General features: G+C 48.8%; 2 protein-coding genes across 8 annotated transcripts in view; one reads left to right on the top strand and one right to left on the bottom strand.

The window, feature by feature from the left end:
• Positions 1–10601, bottom strand: part of CCNE1 (cyclin E1) — a 73634-nt gene extending 63033 nt beyond the window's left edge. The window contains exon 1 of one of the 4 annotated variants that reach the window (XM_074314972.2): positions 10454–10601. The gene's annotated coding sequence lies outside the window, so the exon portion shown is untranslated. The remainder of the gene's footprint in view (positions 1–10453) is intronic. The other 3 variants (XM_074314974.2, XM_074314971.2, XM_088800384.1) reach the window with 3 other exon arrangements.
• Positions 9923–17696, top strand: C8H19orf12 (chromosome 8 C19orf12 homolog). 4 transcript variants are annotated; one of them, XM_019740540.3, is made up of 3 exons: positions 9923–10281; positions 13228–13397; positions 16808–17696. In XM_019740540.3, exons 1-3 carry the CDS (start codon positions 10256–10258, stop codon positions 17071–17073), a joined length of 462 nt encoding a protein of 153 aa, XP_019596099.2. In that variant the 5' UTR covers positions 9923–10255; the 3' UTR covers positions 17074–17696. The 4 variants fall into 4 exon arrangements, with proteins under 4 accessions (XP_019596099.2, XP_019596100.2, XP_074171078.1 ...); XM_019740541.3 differs by having other exon boundaries at positions 9927–10183; XM_074314977.2 differs by lacking the exon at positions 9923–10281 and adding an exon at positions 10372–10445.
• The last annotated feature ends 242 nt before the right edge of the window (positions 17697–17938 follow it).

The raw sequence follows: 17938 nt of genomic DNA, 5'->3' as shown, positions 1-17938 counted from the left end.
TTCTCTTATTATCTCCTACAGTGATGATATCGTTATGATGCGTCATGAGGAACACATATTGGAACAGGAAAAACAAAAATTGATACAGGACTTAAGATCAAAAGGATGGACCATAAACAAGGAAAAGACCTCGGGTCCTACAACAACTGTTAAATTTTTAGCTATAACATGGAATTCACAAGCAGACAAGCACCACAATCAGCCAGTGACGAAATGAAAGCTCTCACAGCACCAAGGATAAGTAAGGTACAGGCTCAGAGGCTGACAGGGTTATCTGGCTGTTGGAGACAGCGCATTCCTTATACGGGAGCGTTGCTGGCACCATTGTACAAAGTAACTAGGACGGCAGAACATTTTGCTTGGGACTCAGAACAGGAAAAAGCTTTTCAGCAGTTGAAAGACTATATTCTTACCTTTCACACCCTAGTATATCCAGCACAAGGTGGTGACTCATGCTTGGAACTAGTACAGACAACTGTGGACCAGAAAGAAAGGGGATAGACTGTTCAAACCATGTGGTTTCTGGACCAAGCGATTTCCATGCTCTCCTAATACATATACTAAATTTGAGCAATCGGTCTGCCTCTTGTATGAGGCTTCAAAATCAACGGAGCCTCTCACAGGCCACACCAAGCTCACTGTTGGAACCACGGTACCTTTCCTACACTAGACTAAGCTGACACCAGAAGAAACAGTGGGCGTCCAATGTGACCAGTGGTTGCTAACCTGGAAATGGTATATCCAAGGCAGCGATATTGCCACGAAGGGGCAACCTAGTCTTCTCACGGAAGAGATTCACAAGGCAGAGATAGACTTGCCGGACCTTGGTCCAAGGGATGAGCAAATCCACGTCCCAATAGGAAAATGGGGCTCATTCTGGTGGTCCCCTGTCTCACGGAACGTCTGGTTCACAGACGGCTCAGCAGTGGTAACTAAGGGCGTGACTGCTTCGACAGCAGCAGCTTTCAGGCCAGGGGACCGGGTGGTTCTCAAAGAACAAAGTAAGAGCCGTTCTGCTCAACACGCAGAGCTCATAGCTGTGGTGCTGGCAGTGAGACACTCAGTACAGGAAAAGCAACCTACGGTCAGAATTTTTACTGACTCCTGGGCAGTTGCTAATGGAATTACAATTTGGTCACAAATATGGAAAAAGACAGTTTCAAAATTAATGGCAGCGAGGTGTGGTCCAGGGGTTACTGGAAAGAACTAAGCCTGTTGGCTGAACAGATTAAGATCTTAGTTACACACGTATCAGCACATAGAAAGGGAGAAACACCAGACGAATACTGTAATAACATTGCAGACTCCAAAGACTCACCAAAGAATCAGAGGTAAGGGTAGAGTCTAAGGACTCACTATCGAGGCCAAAGAGACAAATCAAATTTCCTATTAAATGTCAGGACTATGATACAACCGGAGCATTTAAGGTTCCTAATGAACCAGACAAAACACAACCCTTAGACCCCAAAACACATCCACATAGACCACAGAGGGCGCGTTAGCCTCCAGCTCATCTAAAGGACTATGCAACACAAGTTACAGAACAAAAACCTGTTATAGTTGGTGATACTATTAAACAGGTCCATAATGACTTAGGGCATTTAGGAACACATTACCTTTATAATTGGCTGACTAAAAGGTTTACGAATTCCATGGCAATGCATTAAGCACGTTATTTCTACCTGCGTTGACTGCAAAACATTTAGTGACAGATATAGATACAAAGAACCACCGGATACTACATCTATACACATGTTTCATTTTCTTTGTCAAATTGATTTTATTGGACCCTTAACACACTCATACACCCAAAAACCTACGTGCATCTTAGTGGATAAATACCCTGGCTTCGGAGTTGCATTAGCCTGTCACAAACCCACATCGAGGGCAGCCCAAAGAGCGATTCTTCGATGGAGTTGTTTCTATGGACCACCTAAGGTTATTGAAAGTGATCAAGGACCGCATTTTACCTCCATAGCAACTAAAAACTGGCACAACTTTTGGAAATCCAGTGGCGATATCATTTGCCTCATAATCCCACTCCTTCAGGCAATATTGAAAGATTCATTGGACTTTTAAAAAGGGAACTAAAATTACTAGAGCAACATTCTTCTTTTCAATTGGCAGTGGATGTTGCATGTTTCCTTTTAAATCAAAGGAAAAGACTTGGTCGTGAGCCACCTCACTCCTAGTATGTAAATCACTCACCAGACATTGTCGATTTGCCACTGACAACAAACCATGTCAATTTCTTTATAAAGTCACCATTAAGGATGATAAAAATAAACTCTCCCTACAGGATATAATCGCTGATGGAGGAGGGAATATTTATTGGGCTTCAGGAGGATGTGGAGAGTTACAGAGCCAACCAAATCCCCCAAACTTTTAAGTATTCTTGCTACTTTTTACTACCCTGTTTCCCCGAAAATAAGACCTCGCCGGACAATCAGCTCTAATGCGTCTTTTGGAGCAAAAATTAATATAAGACCTGGTATTATATTATATTATATTATATTATATTATTAGACCTGGTCTTATATTATAGTAAAATAAGACTGGGTCTTATATTAATTTTTGCTCCAAAAGACGCATTAGAGCTGATTGTCCGGCGAGGTCTTATTTTTGGGGAAACACGGTAGATATTTTATTAGTGCTTACACTTATTGAACCTGTTTATATTATTTTTATTTATCTCTGTGCTCCAACATACCTTCACTTGGCAGTACGACCAGTCCTTATTTTCTCTATTTTATTTATCACCCTTTTCCTTTGTGAATATGCCTACTGGAGGGGATGGCATGTGCCTCAAATACACCTTTGGGTAAAGCCCCAAACCATTACCAGGTCACGGGCCCTCAGGAGGGGAGATCCCGCCTGTATAACTTAGGACATCGACTACGCAATAGAGACTGCTGCACATGCACTTGTATAGCGGTGAGGCCACCTGACAGACACATTAGGGCAATGGAATTTGAGAAATCAAACAACCAGCTTTTTGGTCTTCGTTATGCTAAGTGAAGCATATTCTCTGCTGTAGAATGCCTGGATACTTGGATTACACGTATAGAAAACCTGAAGAACAGATAACGTGCTACAAATATAATCTACAGATTGCTTTAAACTTTAGAAAATCACGTAACCCAATCTCACCGCAAACTATTATCATTAGACAACTATTAGACACCTTTACAGAGACACAGAACTATTTAACTAGGAGGATTCAATTTTTTAACACGCATAGGAAAGCCAAAACTAGACCATGCATTGGACTGTTAGAACCAAAACGGAAGATGGACAGAAGATGAAATTATAGCTAGGAATCTGAGAATCTACATTTTGGGTAGAAGACCAAACCATAGGGAAATTAGAAGGGGATTACAGGAATTACAGTCAGACCCTAATTAACTTTACCCCTGTCACAGATGATGTTACCTTGCAGATTCACTTGCGTAGTTTTCAGCTTTCTTGTTTATTGCATCCTAATCTACATGGACATATTTTTGCCCGGACACCATACCATTTGTGGGACTAGAACTTGCTCTCGGGATAACACCACTGCAGGGGCTGACTGTAAAGTTTACCAATTATACCTGTGTCTTCTGGAAACATTGTGGCTCTAGATGGGGACCGCAAGAAGATGCGTTTTGGATACATAGATTTGATCTTCTCACGCCTGTGAGGAATGGGACCTTAACGCAATAGCAGAAGGACTTACTGATACAAGTTTGTTCAGCTTTTGGCTAGACAGCAAACTGAATATAGGAAATATAGGATTTGCTTGGCTTTTAGTATATATGGTACACTGTATTTGCCCGTTGCTGCACAAGTGTCAGAGAAAACATAACCCTGAAATCTTGCTTGCTAGACCTGAATTACCTAGTCCTAGTCATTACGCAGTTCCACTATTGGAACACATGCTTTCAGAAACTTCTCCTATCCGCCCTCCTTGTACTGGCAGGTATAGACCCTATTAATAACACAATCTCTGCTACAAACCCTACTGAAGCTCCGTCTCCTATTACTTTATTACCACCTGCTAGAGCAACATGTAAGATACGCACAGGTGCCACGCTCCTTCCAGCACCAGGATTAGAGGAACACATTCCTGAATACATTCTGTACAACACTCCTAGGCTTTTGAGAACCTTTTTTAACAGGGGAGCATGAACTCTGTCATGGCTCAAGGTGCGATCCTATTGCTGTCTGTACTAGACACAGGACAGATGCACGCAGGTTATATTGCAAAGACTGCAGACAACCAGGCGATGGAGGGAATTTACACACCAAAACCACAAAACAAGATGTCCAAACATGCAAGGATACACGGACAGAATGTACACAATCAGCTTACTATACATTAAATCAGGATTTTAACAACATACCACACTTTTCAGTATACTTACAAGACCTAGAGGATGCAGAAACTTTAAAAATTCATAAAGGCTCCATACAATATGACACACCTTTTGGCATGGGCGTTGATACTACCTGAATTGAACCGTACAGCCTCAGCCCTAATTCTACATGCTTCTGATTGATACTAGCATCTTACAAGGGCTGTAGCAATTTAGTCTATAACTTTTGGTGGGAACCTAGGGAAGAGGAGGAGGGTGCTTATGATGATCGTGACGAGGAGGGTTATGATGGTTACGAGGAGGAGAGCAGTAACTTACGTGTACTAACAGCACTACACCTGACAGCAGTGCTGCATATACGGCCCCTCCCAGCCCGAGAACTATAGCTGGACCTACAGCTAAACCATCGATCCTCAAATCTAATTCTAGCGTCCTTTCCGCTTCTCACCTAGCAAAACACCTGTAACAGGAAGACTTGGATATCCACTTTCCTACAATATTACTTCCACAGAAAAAGGTGGTAGAATCTACTATACATACAAACTGACAGATTTTCTGAATTTCCCAGTGTTTGGAAATTTTTGTATCCATAACTGTATGGGAAACCCACTATTTGATATTTGGTATAAATCTTTGGACAATTTTTTATCTCCTTCAAAATTTTTTTTAACAAAACCAAAACTACCCTTTCACCAGCACCAATGGATTGGATCACTCATCCACCGGTTACAATTCTTACATCCACATTAGCCAATCTTAATAGACCACTGGAATACCCTCAGAGAGATTTGGACCAGGAAATAATAGAGGCATGCCCCAAATTGGAACACATCTGTGTAATTGGATACAAAGCTAATTATACTACAATACCCCTAAAGAACAGTACTTGGTTAAAAACTCAAAAACTTTTGCTTTGCTTCCCTGTAAATGCAACTACCACACAGAGAATTTGGAACCATGTAGATATAGAAACACAATCTCATGCTATACCATTCATACCCAATACAGGTAGAAGCTTAAGGACCAGCATATCTTCTTATATTACATGTAAAAATGGAACCAACCCTTGTCAGAACACGCCTAATCTTATGCTTAGTCACTCTAACCCTGCTTTATAGCACAAGATTCTAAAGACCACCAGGGTATATCCACTTAGGAACTTTACATATATTAATGATACATCAGACATGGAGGGATACATCTTTATAGAAAAAGCTAATGTTACATGGTTTAATGTAACATTGAAAACACACAAAGCCACTGGTTGGGAGAAGTATGTTCTTTGGATACCTTTCCTTCCGGCTACCGCCCCAGTACGGAAGCTGCCTTTTAACCTCACAGATTATGGCTACCCTTTACAACAGCCTTACAAAGAAAAAGTTCAAATACCAGTTTTTGCAGACACATGGTGGGATGGCCAATGGACAGCTATTCAAAAAACTGTTGGCTACTCTATTTTTCTTTCCTGCTCACACAAGCCAGAGATGGTAACAGCTATGCAGCACTAGTCACCCATAGCTGCAGGCCCATATTTTCCCTTAGGGCCTAAAAGCAAAATTGCTGACATTTGGACAGAATTATTATACACACTTCCTTTTGCTATAGCATTACCAAACGTTGGAATCACACACACATCAGGGTAATGTCTATTACTGGATCTGCTCGAGCAGATGTTCTACAGAGACAGTCTCCAACTTTTGCTTTCTGTCAACCGCACGCCTTTTCAGATCTTCATTCTTATTTTCCGCCCAATGTTTCTGCACGCCTCCAAGGACGCTCACCTGAGTGGTGGGAAACCTGGGGAGGTTCTTTACCAGACTTGCCAAGAGCAAATACGCTACTAGGTCCTTATTCTTTTCAAATGTTGCTTCCAGTGCAAGGCAGCTGGAAGTATGCTACCTTTGTTCCTCACGTACCAGCCGAAGGAATTAGAAACACCACCTTCATCAACACTGAACAGAACCTTTTTCTAGCGATAATGACATGGAAGAAATGCCATGTTCCTGAGTATGTGCCAGGACCATGTATCATAGAGCTTGCTTCAGTGCAACACAGGGCCTGAGAACTGAACGTGATAAACCAGGATGGACATGAGGTTTGGTGAAACCACCTCCAGTCACCAGTACCACATTCACACCATTAACTATTATGGTGTAGCCTAAACGCCTGCTATATAGACCTACACCTAGAAGGGGACACATTACTTTTAATTTAGATGATTTCAGGATGTCATATCTAGTCCCTAAATGTAAGGGATACACCGATCCTAGATATCGTACAACAATTAATTTAGGCATGATGAAACCACTGGATGACTTCAAGGTTAGGAAACCATTACAGGTACTGTTAGCAGCTGGACTCATTACTAATTTCATCACTGCTGGAGTACAAGCAGCTGGGATACAGGAGATAAGAGGGAAACTATTGGAGGAACAAGTAACCAGACAGCATTTTTTTCAAGCAGACTCGGGACATTGTACACGAACTTTCTTCTTCTATAGGTGAAATTACTTCTTTACTACATACACATGGCACACTTATCCATGCACTTATGAAAACTCAACAACTACAACAAGAATCACATGAGCAGTTAGAACAAAACTTCTTCTTTCTTAGATCCCATACTTCTTCTGTTAGAAATGGATTATTCCAGGCCATCTGGCTGTACAGCCGATGGTGAATGTCAGGTGAATCTAATAGAACAGATACAGCTTCAGTACTTTTCTATGACATTTATGCTACACCCGTCACAATTCAGGGACGGACCTCTGTTCCCCTTGAAAGCCCCTTTTATCTACAAGGCTATTACCTTTCTGGAGATCTTGTTCATCCTTTCACTTCATCTATTTACTTCACTATGCAACCTGTGGAAATTACCTTTTCTGATATTCCTATGCTACAAACTGAAACCCCAACACTGGTAAAGAGCTTGGGTGATGGCGCATGGATTTTGTGTACACGCAACATAGCTCAGTTATTCTATTTTAATCACACAGTCATGTCAGATAACAAGTTAACCTTTACAGCTTGCATTCATGTTTGAATGTTATTAATATTACTTTTAATGGTTATAGTTACATGACTTCTACTAATACACATTTATCATACCACTTCTTTCCACCCATGGTGGCAGATACTAGAAAACCAATTCCTTGGATTAATTCCATCACAGTCAAGGAAGCTATTCATCAAAATTTGGACATACGAAAGACCACTCATGATGACACCATTAAACACCTCTAGGCATTGGAGGCACATACAACCAAAATACAGGCATTGGTTTATACCATGAATGCAGGGTTATCCAAGGAAGGCATAGCCACTGAATTAAGTATACCTTGTTCCTTTTGGGGACTCATTAAGAGATCCCTGTGCCTACACACTTGTTCTGGCTCGTGGAGCACATATAACCAAGTGTATTTTTTTCGCAATACCTAGAATTATATCATTGGAAATGTTTGGGGTGGACTTAAATTTTGCTTTTATGATATGTGTTATCTTTGGATGCTATTTCCTGAAATATATAATATGCACCTGTTGCACAGGTAAACTTTTGCTAAAACACAATAATTGTAATTTCCTCAATGTTTTCTTTGTAACATTTGAGAAATCAGGGGATGGCCTGTATAGAGCATGTAAAATGTATTATACATGTTGGATTGAGGTTTGCAAAACAAGTTGTTTACTAGGGACAGGAATATGGCTGCATATGTGTGAGACTGATAAGAGTGAAGTAAAAACATGTTTTTGTGTGAAACTGAGCATAACAAAATTGAGTGATAAACACATTTACCAAACCACTTCTGGTTCTCACCTAAGAGGTAAACAGGTCCAAGGAAAAGAGGATAAAAGCAGAACTGCAGAGCAATGCTGTGAGTGGTCTGACTGGGCGCTCGGCTAAGACCCTCTGCGAGGCTCTGGGTGAGACACTATCCGACAGAGTCCTGTGCGAGGTACAAGCCGCGATACTCTGGGATCTCCAAAGCTCTTCCTTGCAAGACCAGCTGGCCTCAGACCCGTTGTGGGCCCAGTTGTCTCTCCTGGACCAGGGACCTTCTCCATCCCGATCGACTCTGGGACTTGGTTCATTATTAAATTCTATTTTGTATAACCTCCTGTGCTTATCAGAGCTTTGGCCTCTGGAGGGACATTGGCTCCCAAATAAAGCTGTTACTCACTCTAACTGAACCTGTGTGCCGGGACTTTGTTCCCCACTCACGTCACGAGTACCACGCAGGGACGTAGGGCCCTGTGGAGGGGTTAATGTCCCCTTGACTTTCAGGAAGAGACTGAAATGTGGTGATTGCCCTTACAGACACTCGCAACAGGTACAGATTTACAATGACTGCGACGACACTGGGTGGTAGGAGTATTTCTACTCCATTACAATCTTATGGGACCACAGTCATATATGCACGTGACTGTACATATATCTCCAAAGTGCTTTTCCATTCAAACAGCAGAAAAGGAAAAAGAAACAAAGTGACTACGGCAATGTGAAAAAGGCCCATTAGCAGGGTGCTCTCAGCACCCAGGAAAGCAGCGCAGAGTGCGGGCCAGAGCTCGGGCTTTGGAGCCAGGTGGCCGTGGGATGGAGTCTGGCCCCTCACCCTGTCTACCTGGGTGGTCTCAGGAGACCTTGGTGCCTCCGCTCTCCTGTAACATGGCAGTGACAACCATGCTTACCTTGCAGGATTGCTGTTAGGGTTAAGTGGGATAGTCCATGGAAAGCCCCCAGAAGCCTTTTTCAGATCTGAGATGGTCCAAGACCAGACTTGGTGTGAGTCTGATTGGGGGAGATGGGGTCAGGGCTTCTCCATATGTCCCTCTAACGTACAGGGGACCCTCCTTATCTGCAGGGTCCATATCCACCCAGTCAACCAACCAGAAATGGAAAATATTGTTTCAAAAATGTTGCTGCTGATGTCTGCTATGTAGTTAGGTCTAAACTGGCCTCTAAAGTGAGACTTTTTTTCTTGTCATTATTCCCTAAACATTCTTGAAATGGGTGATCAGTGTAACTATATATACAGTGTAACAACTATTTACACAGCATTTACGTTGTATCCAGTATTATAAGCAATCTAGAGATGATTGAAAGTTTACAGATGTGCGGTAGGTTAGATGCAAATACTACCCATCTGAAATAAGGGACTTGAGCAACAGCCATTTGGGGAGCTAGGTATGGGGGGTGACCTGTGACCTCACCCCCTCACGTCCTTTGCACCCTCCCAAGAGTCTCCCCAACCTCAGCTTTGTCCTGGAAACCTAGGAGTAAAACGTGCGCCTGTCCTTTTCAACCCTCCACCCTCCCAGCCCCAAAGGTCCCTGGTTGCTGTTTGACTGTGGCCTTAGCAGTCACCAAACAGTAATTTAGTCCTTCTGCTGCGCAAGGCCCTGTGCTCTCTCCCGCGGGGGATTGAGGAAGTCCGAGATCCCAAATTCAGGGCCAAAGGGAGAGAGGGTTTCCTATAGGGGGTGGGGTGAGAGGCCGTGCTGGCCTTGGGGCCGCAGGGTCCGCCCCTGGACGCCTCTTGGGAGCTGGGATCAGGTCAGAGGGACTTGCGCAGCGCCCTGCCCAGGGTCCTCTCGCCAGGCTGGGCAGCCAGGGCCCAAACACGGCGGTGGCAGTGCCCTCAGGGCTGGGTCCCACTGTGCCCTAGTTGGTGGCGACCCGGAAGGTCCCCGCGCCAGGAGCCGGAAGACAGGAGGGCGGGGCCTGAGCGCTGGGCGGCCCCAGGGTTCGGGAGACCCTCGGCTGGGCGGGGAGGCCCCAGTGTCCCCGCGGAGCTGTCGGTGACCGCGAGGCGGCGGGACGGCTCCAGCAGGTGAGGGCCCAGCACCGGCGGGGCAGGGGAGGGGCGCGCGCCGTGCCCCCAGGCCTGCCAGCGAGCGCGGGGATGGCCGACCGCCGGAGCAGTTGCAGGTGACTCCGTTAGTTCACTCACTTTCCGGATGAAGACGCGGGACACCGAGAGTGAAATGCGCCGGAAGGACACTGGCGGAAGCGCAGAGCTGGGGGGCGGGGGGGGGGGGGGGGGGGGGGGGCTAGGCCGCCGGATCCAGGGCCCAACACCCAGCGGGGCTCCGGTACTAACCTGGTGTCTGGGTCTGTCACCTCCAGCAGTAACGTGTGTGTGTGTGTGTGTGTGTGTGTGTGTGTGTGTGTGTGTGAGTGTGAGTGAGTGTGACCTCCTGCACTAACCTGTCGTGCCTGTGTGTCACTTCTTGCAGTAACCCGGGTATATGTGGGTGTCCCCTCCCTCAGTAACGCTGGTACTGTGTGACCTCCCACGGGAACCCGCGTGCGCGCATGCGTGGCGGGGGTTTTATAAGCAAGGTGGAGTCCTAGCAGGATACCTGCTCCAGTCAGCACACCTGGCCTTGCCCTGTGAAAGGAGGCGTGGGTGCTAGTGTAGAGATGATGGGGAAGGGATGGTAACAATTTAGGGAGATTAGCCCTGGTGGGGGCTGGTAGCTCCTTTAGCTTTTAAAAAAGAAACAGGGATATTTTGACAGGTGCGTAGTGACCTGCCAGGTAGGTATTAGGTAGGGAGGACTCTGCAGGGGCCAGTGGCAGAGAGGGCAGCCCTCCTCAGCTCTGGTCTCAGTCGCTGCCAGAAGGCAGGTCCAGTGTGCCTTGCTCTTCCGATTTTTCAAGAGTAGAATCTGAGGTATATGTAAGATCTCCTGATTTTTAAGTACCAGCCACTGTTAACCTAAAAATAAAGGCCCTTCAAAGTGAGTGGCAATAAGCATTTATTTAAGATCACTAAGAAGAGCTTTTTGGGACACACTGATTCAGGCAGAAATCCATATAGTGTGTTCTGATTAGGAGACAAAGGTAATGGGTGTTTATGAGAAGGGAGGCATTTCTGTGGGTCAGATAACGTAACATAGTGATATTACTTCTAAACAATGTTTTAAATCTTTAGTCCGGTAGCCATCATAACTGCTTTCTTGTTACTTTGCAAACAGCTCTTTGGGAATCAAGGTTGCATTCATTTTCTTCGCTTAGCCTCACAGGACCATGGCTTCTGGGAAAATCAGGTTCTGCCTGCTTTCTCCATTTCTGAGTGGCTTCTGCCATGTGCAGTCCCTTCGCTGTTATAATGACATTAGTGTGTGGACAAGTCTTGACCTCTGGAAGAGAGGAAGTGGCTCTCTTCTGGGAAGGGGGAGGGGCGTGTGCTCTGTCTGTATGTGGTCACCACTGGTGAGCAGAGGGGCCGGAAAGCCAGGAGGGGTTTGAGATCCAGGACACCGGGGAGAAGAGGCAAGGACCGGCACATCTGAGTTCTCCTCCGGGCCCGTGGGCAGCCCTGCAGGGCTGCACAGCCATTGCTTTCCACACCCCACTTGGCAAATAGACACATCTGAGGGACTTCTTTTGGCCATTTCTGAACTCGAGGAATAGATGTCAAATGTCCTGGGTCATGCTCTTTCAGAGTCTTGGTGTCCAGAGTGAGGTCGGACTACCTGGGGGCTTGTGGTGACATCCGAGTCTCCCCAGGCCATGCCGGCTGTGCTAGCAAGACCTTCAGTGACTCCTGTGCCCTGTGGGGAATCACTGATCCCAAGATGTTGGAGGAAAAGAGGGGGCAGTGTCAGGCGCTGGGGCACAGGCTCCTCCTCACGCTCCTGGGACTGCCCAGAAGTCTGACTGCGGGGAGACGGAGGATAACAGACTTGTTCTCAGGACTCAGACTTTTCTCCCAGGACTGGAGGGCAGATGTACATTAGGTTACACTTGGGTCAAAACAACCTCATGTAACCAAAAGATATGGAGCTATAGAGTCTGCCCCAAACTGTCTCAGTCATGTTCCTTTAGCGACTGTTTGCATGTGTCAGCCTTGAATGGATAGGGGGTGCTGGAACAAGAAGTGCCCGCCTAGCCTTCCTTCGTTGCTGCCACTTTGAGTTTGCTTCTCAACCCTGCCAGGTGGGGGCGCTCCATGCCCACCCTGGGCAGGGCTGCCCGCCCCCACACACTGCCTGCCGTTATCTGCCAGCGTGGCAAACAGCGTCCTGACTCCAGAAATTGTTCTGACATCATTGTTCCAAAGGTCGAGTGCTCTCCTGTCAGTCTATCCGCATGTACATGACTTCCCGGAATTCTCCCATTTCTTCTAGTCTCTGATGGTTTCATGTTACTGCTTCATCCGGTCCCAGGAGAACTGGGTTGATTTTTGGTGTGGTTGCTTTTAGAAGCCAGTGGTGTGTGTTGGTAACAGAATGGTCACCTAGAGACATCGTGTCTGAGAGTCTGCAGGGTTCCAGACTCGCCAGGCACTTTGTACCCATTCCACTCACCTGTCTCCAGAATCCAGCCTGGAGGTGGTTTGTCTCCGCCATACAGGTGAGGAAGCCGACACTCTGCTCAGGGTCACACGAGGGGCACGGAGTCCAGTGCAGTGGCAGCCCTGTGCCCTCCCCTGTCTGGCTTGGCCAGAGCACAGATGCCCTGTCACAAGGCTGGGGCTTACGCACTGTGCCAGGCTTTGCACATGGGGTTGGCAGAGCCAGTGCCAACAGGCTGGCCACTGATGCCAGAGGTCAGACTTGCCACAGCTGTGATGAGCTACTGCAGCACGTGGTCACTTTACTCTGTCACAGATCGGAAGTTAATCAGAGGGTAAGGAAGACCTTTCATCCACTCAGTGGATTCTGTTTGCTTATTAACGAAACGCAACCCTGCTTTCTCTGTGACACAGAACTTGTCATGTGACTGGGTGCTGTCTTGTGTACATAGCAGAGCTACATTTCTCTCCTGCAACGGGGAACCTGTCCTCAAAACTCTCGGAAGAGTAACCTTTGGGTGGAAACACTCTGACGCTCATTAAAACTCGCCCTTTGAAATTCTTCCTTCCAGGCGTGCCGGGATGCCCGTCATGGTGGACGACGTCATGAAGCTGCTGTGCTCCATTTCTGAGCAGAGGAAAATGAAGGCAGCTGTCAAGCACTCAGGGAAGGGCGCCCTGGTCACAGGGGCTGTGGCCTTCGTTGGTGGCTTGGTCGGTGGGCCACCAGGACTAGCTGTGGGTAAGTGCCAGTTCCTCGTGGGGCAGCCAGCCTCGTGGGTGTCAGATAAAGGCCTCCCGCCCACAGAGACCACACAGAAGTCTCCGTCCTGTGTGAGGAGTTGTTAAGTTTGCTCCTGTGACATGATCTTTGTGTCCATAACTTGTCTCATGAACAACACAAGCTCCTGTGTGAATATCTCAGATGCAGGGCGTCTTGAAATGGCACCGTGTCATGCAGCCCTGGAGGACACCTGTGCCCCAGGGATGTGTCCTAGAGTCTGCAGACCTCAGAGTGACCCTTGGGTAGTTCCCCTCATCTGTGGTCATTACAGGTCACCGCAAGAGACAACCTGGGAGGTGAGGAAGCTGGGCACCAACTAGGAGAGACGCTGTCCGGTCATTTTACAGCAGCTCTTTCAGAGAGAGTGTCCCCTTTCCAGAAGCAGACAGTCCAATGCAGGAAATGGGAAAAACTAACTCGTAGATTGGTCACCCGGCCCCCTTGTTTGACCACTTGTTTCTATGCGGGAACTGGTTTCTGGCAAAGAATGAAGTTTGGCTGATTTTCCCATGGTTCCTTGGAGCTAGGATGCAGTTGCTTCCTTTGGAATAAGAGCAGGGAGAATTGCCGTGTGGCCCAAACCACGAGCTATGGCCCAAACTACGGGGTAGGGTGGCGTTGGAGAGCTGGCCAGTCAGGCCTGACTTGGGGAGGGTCCATGAGGCCTCCCTCGAGGTCGCTGCGATGGACCCTACAACCCAGGGCGTCTGCTGAAGGCGTGGCCTCTGCTGAAGGCGTGGCCTCTGCTGAAGGCGTGGCATCTGCTGAAGGCGTGGCCTCTGCTGAAGGCGTGGCCTCTGCTGAAGGCGTGGCCTGCCACATCAGCTCAGCGGCCTCCCGGAAGGCCTCTGCTGTGCTGGGCTGCCTGTTCCAGGGGTAGGGGCCGTGGGGTACTCAGTCTGGTAGAAAGCCCCTGTGCCTGCTGGAGAAACGACCATTTTCTGCCGTGGTCGACCTCTGTTTGCAGCTCACTGGCAAGGCTTCCTGCTCTGTTCTTCCTTCAGGAGCAGGATTGACGTTCAAGGACATTGCAATTAGCTGAGGCCACATCAGGAAGAAAGTAGAGGCTGCATGTGGGCGGACTCAGACCTGCCATGTCTGCATTCCCTTTCCAGCCTCTGAACTAGTGGCTGCAGTCCTTGCCATCCAGGAGGCACGTGAAGGAGGAGACACGGTTCGGCCTCCTTCCTCAGAGATCATCTCTGTCCCGCCCTCCCATGTGCTCAGAGGACGGCTTGCTGGCATCACTTGTCACATAGCCAAGCCTGGATGCCATTTTGGGAGCACATATTTTACTCAGACTCAGGGGAAGCTGGTCGAAACAGGGTGCCTGCAAGGGACCCAGGGACTGGCCACTGCCCCCCCACCCCCCCTTGCCATGGGCAGGAGCATCATTTTACCCAGAAAACAAAGGAGTTTTCTCTTCTCCAGACAGCTAGCAATTTGCTGGTCAGGATTCCTGGTGACTTTAGGGTACAGGTGCTTCTCTAAATCAAACACTGATGTGTCATGAAGGGTCAGCGCAGAGCAATGCAACTCCTGTCGGCTCTAGAGTCGTGGGGAAAAGGGTCGGAAACTTGTAATCCCTGGTGTTTCTCCCCGGGATGCCCCTTTCTTTAGGGCAGAGGGGAGCCTGTCCTGGGGCAGTTACAGCCTCCAGGATGTGAGGTGCAGGCGTTCCCCCCAGAGGAGGGGTGTGCATCCAGGAGCCTCCACCTCAGCTTCCCGAGGGGGTGCAGGGTTACTGCCCGTCAGGTGAGTCGCCTGCTCACGGCTTCTCTCTGGCTGGGTTCTCTTCTTTTAAAGTTTTTATTTTTGAACAGTATGAGATTTACAGAGAGTTGATTTAAAGACAGTGCACAGAATCCCCGTCTATGCCTCACCAGTTTCAGTCCCTCTGGTGTTAACATCTTACATCCCAGGGACATTTGTGGAAACTAAGAATCCAACACTGACACACTGTAATCTATCCCCCTGCTGCAGACTTTACTTGGGTTGTACCAGCCTTTGCATTACTGATTGTTTTGTGCTTCAGGGTCCAGCTCAAGGTACCTCGTGGCATTTAATCGTCATCTCCATAGTCCCTGGTCTGTGACAGTCTGGGACCTTGCAGGTTTTTCATGGCCGTGATAGATTTGCAGGGTGTGGGCAGGTGTTCTGTGGAATGCCTCTCGGTCTGGCTTCGCCTGACCCTTTCTCCTCATAGACGGGGTTATGGGTTTGGGAAGAACACCGCGGAGGTGAAGCGCCCTTCCCATCGCAGCGTTTCAGGGACACATGACATCCACAGGCCCTCCCTGGTGATGCTGACCTTGACCACCTGGGTAAGGTCGTGTTTGCCTGGTTCTGCACCATAAAGTTACTGTTACAACTTTGTATGTGTTCTTACGAGGAGAGTCAGGAAGTCCAGCCAGGCTGCATCTTTTAAATACGTGATCATCAATATTTGAAAATCATGAGACGCATAAAAGATACAAACTCGTATTCTGTGTGGCAGCAATTGGCTGGCATGGGGTAGCTGCTGCCCCTTTAGACAGCGACCCTGCTCTTCAGGTCCCCACAGGCCTGCTCAGCCCGTGTCTCCCCTTTCAGTGACCTCCTGGCCTCAGAAGGCACTTGAGTTTGAGCCCCGGCCCTGGGCACTTCCTGCTGCAGACCTGCCCCTGGCCTGGGCAGGTGGCACTTTCCGCTGACTCGAGGTCTTCCAGTCCCACAGCTGTGCCTTAACTGTGGTGACAAATTTACATTTACAATAACGTTTGTGCCCGTTGAGGACAGCAGAAAGAGAACTAGGTGGACACATTAAATTGCTTCGTTATCCTCCTGCGACTGTGGATGGGTTGTATGAGAAACATTGCTGCACGAGAAGAGGTCTCCTTGCCTGTCCCCAGGGTCCTTTAACCACATGAGTTCACTGGAAATTTCCACAATTCAGGGACAAGGAGCATATTAGGCAACCGGTGGAGGAAACGCGGTTCCCCCCCCCCCCCCCCCCCCAGAGGGTGCTGGCCTTGCACTGGCTTCTCAGCCTTGTCCTTTGTGAGCGGAGAGATGTTGGTGGGAAACATCTGCAGCCCATGCAGAGGGTTTTCGTTAGCGTGGCTCAGGGCGGGGACACGCTTCATGCTGCGTCCGTGAGTGGGCTCCGGGCCAGGCATGTCGGGGGGTCAGTTATCTGAGCCCAATGGTCGGAAAGCCACATCCACCTTTGTTCTCTGTGCTGTCTGGCCGAGTGGGCTCGAAGCTGCGCCTGCTGTGACATGCTCATGAATACCCACGTGTCACCATGGGGACGTGCTGTGGACTGGCACCCAGGGCCGTCCTTTATGAATGCGGTCACACTAATTGAAGCCTTCCTTGTCCTCTAGGGGGCGCCGTTGGGGGTCTGTTAGGTGCCTGGATGACCAGTGGGCAGTTTAAGCCAGTCCCGCAGATCCTCATGGAGCTGCCACCCTGCGAGAAGCAGAAGCTGTTTAACGAGGTCACCAACATCCTCAGGCACGTGGAGTGGACGGACGCCGTGCAGCTGGCCGCGCTGGTCATGGCCAATGAGGTCCTACAGCAGCAGATACTGGCCATGCTGGTGGGCTACGTCACCAAGGAGCTGCGGGCCGAAGTGCGGTATGATGACTAGGCCGCCCGCCGCAGGGCTCTGGGCGGCGCCGGGAGCTGGGGGCGCCAGGCATCGTGCACTCCCTTAAGCTGGAGTGAGAGCTCCCGCGGGACAGGCTTCCGCTGCCCTGTGTCACGTTCTGGACATTCGAGGTAAAGACCTGGGAGTGGGAAGCTGCTGAGGAGCAAAGGCGGCCTGTTGCCCGTGTGGTACCAGTTTTCCGAGTCCGCCCTCCTGCATGGAGCGTGGAGGAAGGTCCCCGTGTCAGCTTCTCGTCTGTGAACACGGCTTCTGTCCTGACCCCTGGTCACTGGCCCCCCTCTGAGCCCAGGGTCTCAGGACCAGGGAGCCGAGCCGCCTGGAATCATGTTTGCCTCCCAGTCCCTTCCCAGTGGCCTCACGAGGGCCAAGGTCAGGGGCACCCCGTCTTTTCCCTCCAGCCGTGTGCCGTCGTCCTCCCCACCTGAGTTCTGCTTTTCAGATGCACCACTTTCAGTAACGGGCAATGCTGCCTCTGAAGTGGCCGGATCACCAACCGTGTCTGAGAAATGTTCCCACCCGAAAGCTTCCCGAGCACTGTAGCCCCTGCTTTCTCAGCCACAGTGGGCCTGTCATCAACGTGCAATACAGTTTTCTGAACGGTCCTTCTCCCATGTGTTTCCTTGAAGCATCTCTGAAATTGGTAGTCGTTCCCTCCCAATGTTAGGGACAAAGGGAAGGTACCTGCTGTGTGACTTTAAACAATGAAAGACAGCACCGATCCCAGTGCCACCCCCAGCGCCCACTCCATGCCGACCTGCCTTTCCAGGCTGCTTTGACCCGGCCGCCCGGTGCTGCCAGGGTGCACTGTCCCCAGCCTCCTCTAGCAACCACAGTGCCAGGGAGC

The sequence above is a fragment of the Rhinolophus sinicus genome, chromosome 8 (genome assembly GCF_057876585.1).
Source record: "Rhinolophus sinicus isolate RSI-liver-muscle chromosome 8, RSI-T2T, whole genome shotgun sequence".
NCBI lineage: Eukaryota > Metazoa > Chordata > Mammalia > Chiroptera > Rhinolophidae > Rhinolophus > Rhinolophus sinicus.
Note: the sequence above shows the minus strand (reverse complement) of the source record. Positions and strands in the feature narration are given on the sequence as shown.

Excerpts from the sequence above, each read along its gene's own strand:
- C8H19orf12 (XM_019740540.3), top strand. The coding sequence starts at position 10,256 with ATGGCCGACCGCCGGAGCAGTTGCAG. Across the intron at positions 10,282-13,227 it reads GACCGCCGGAGCAGTTGCAG|GCGTGCCGGGATGCCCGTCA; the intron begins GTGACTCCGTTA and ends TCTTCCTTCCAG. Across the intron at positions 13,398-16,807 it reads GCCACCAGGACTAGCTGTGG|GGGGCGCCGTTGGGGGTCTG; the intron begins GTAAGTGCCAGT and ends CTTGTCCTCTAG.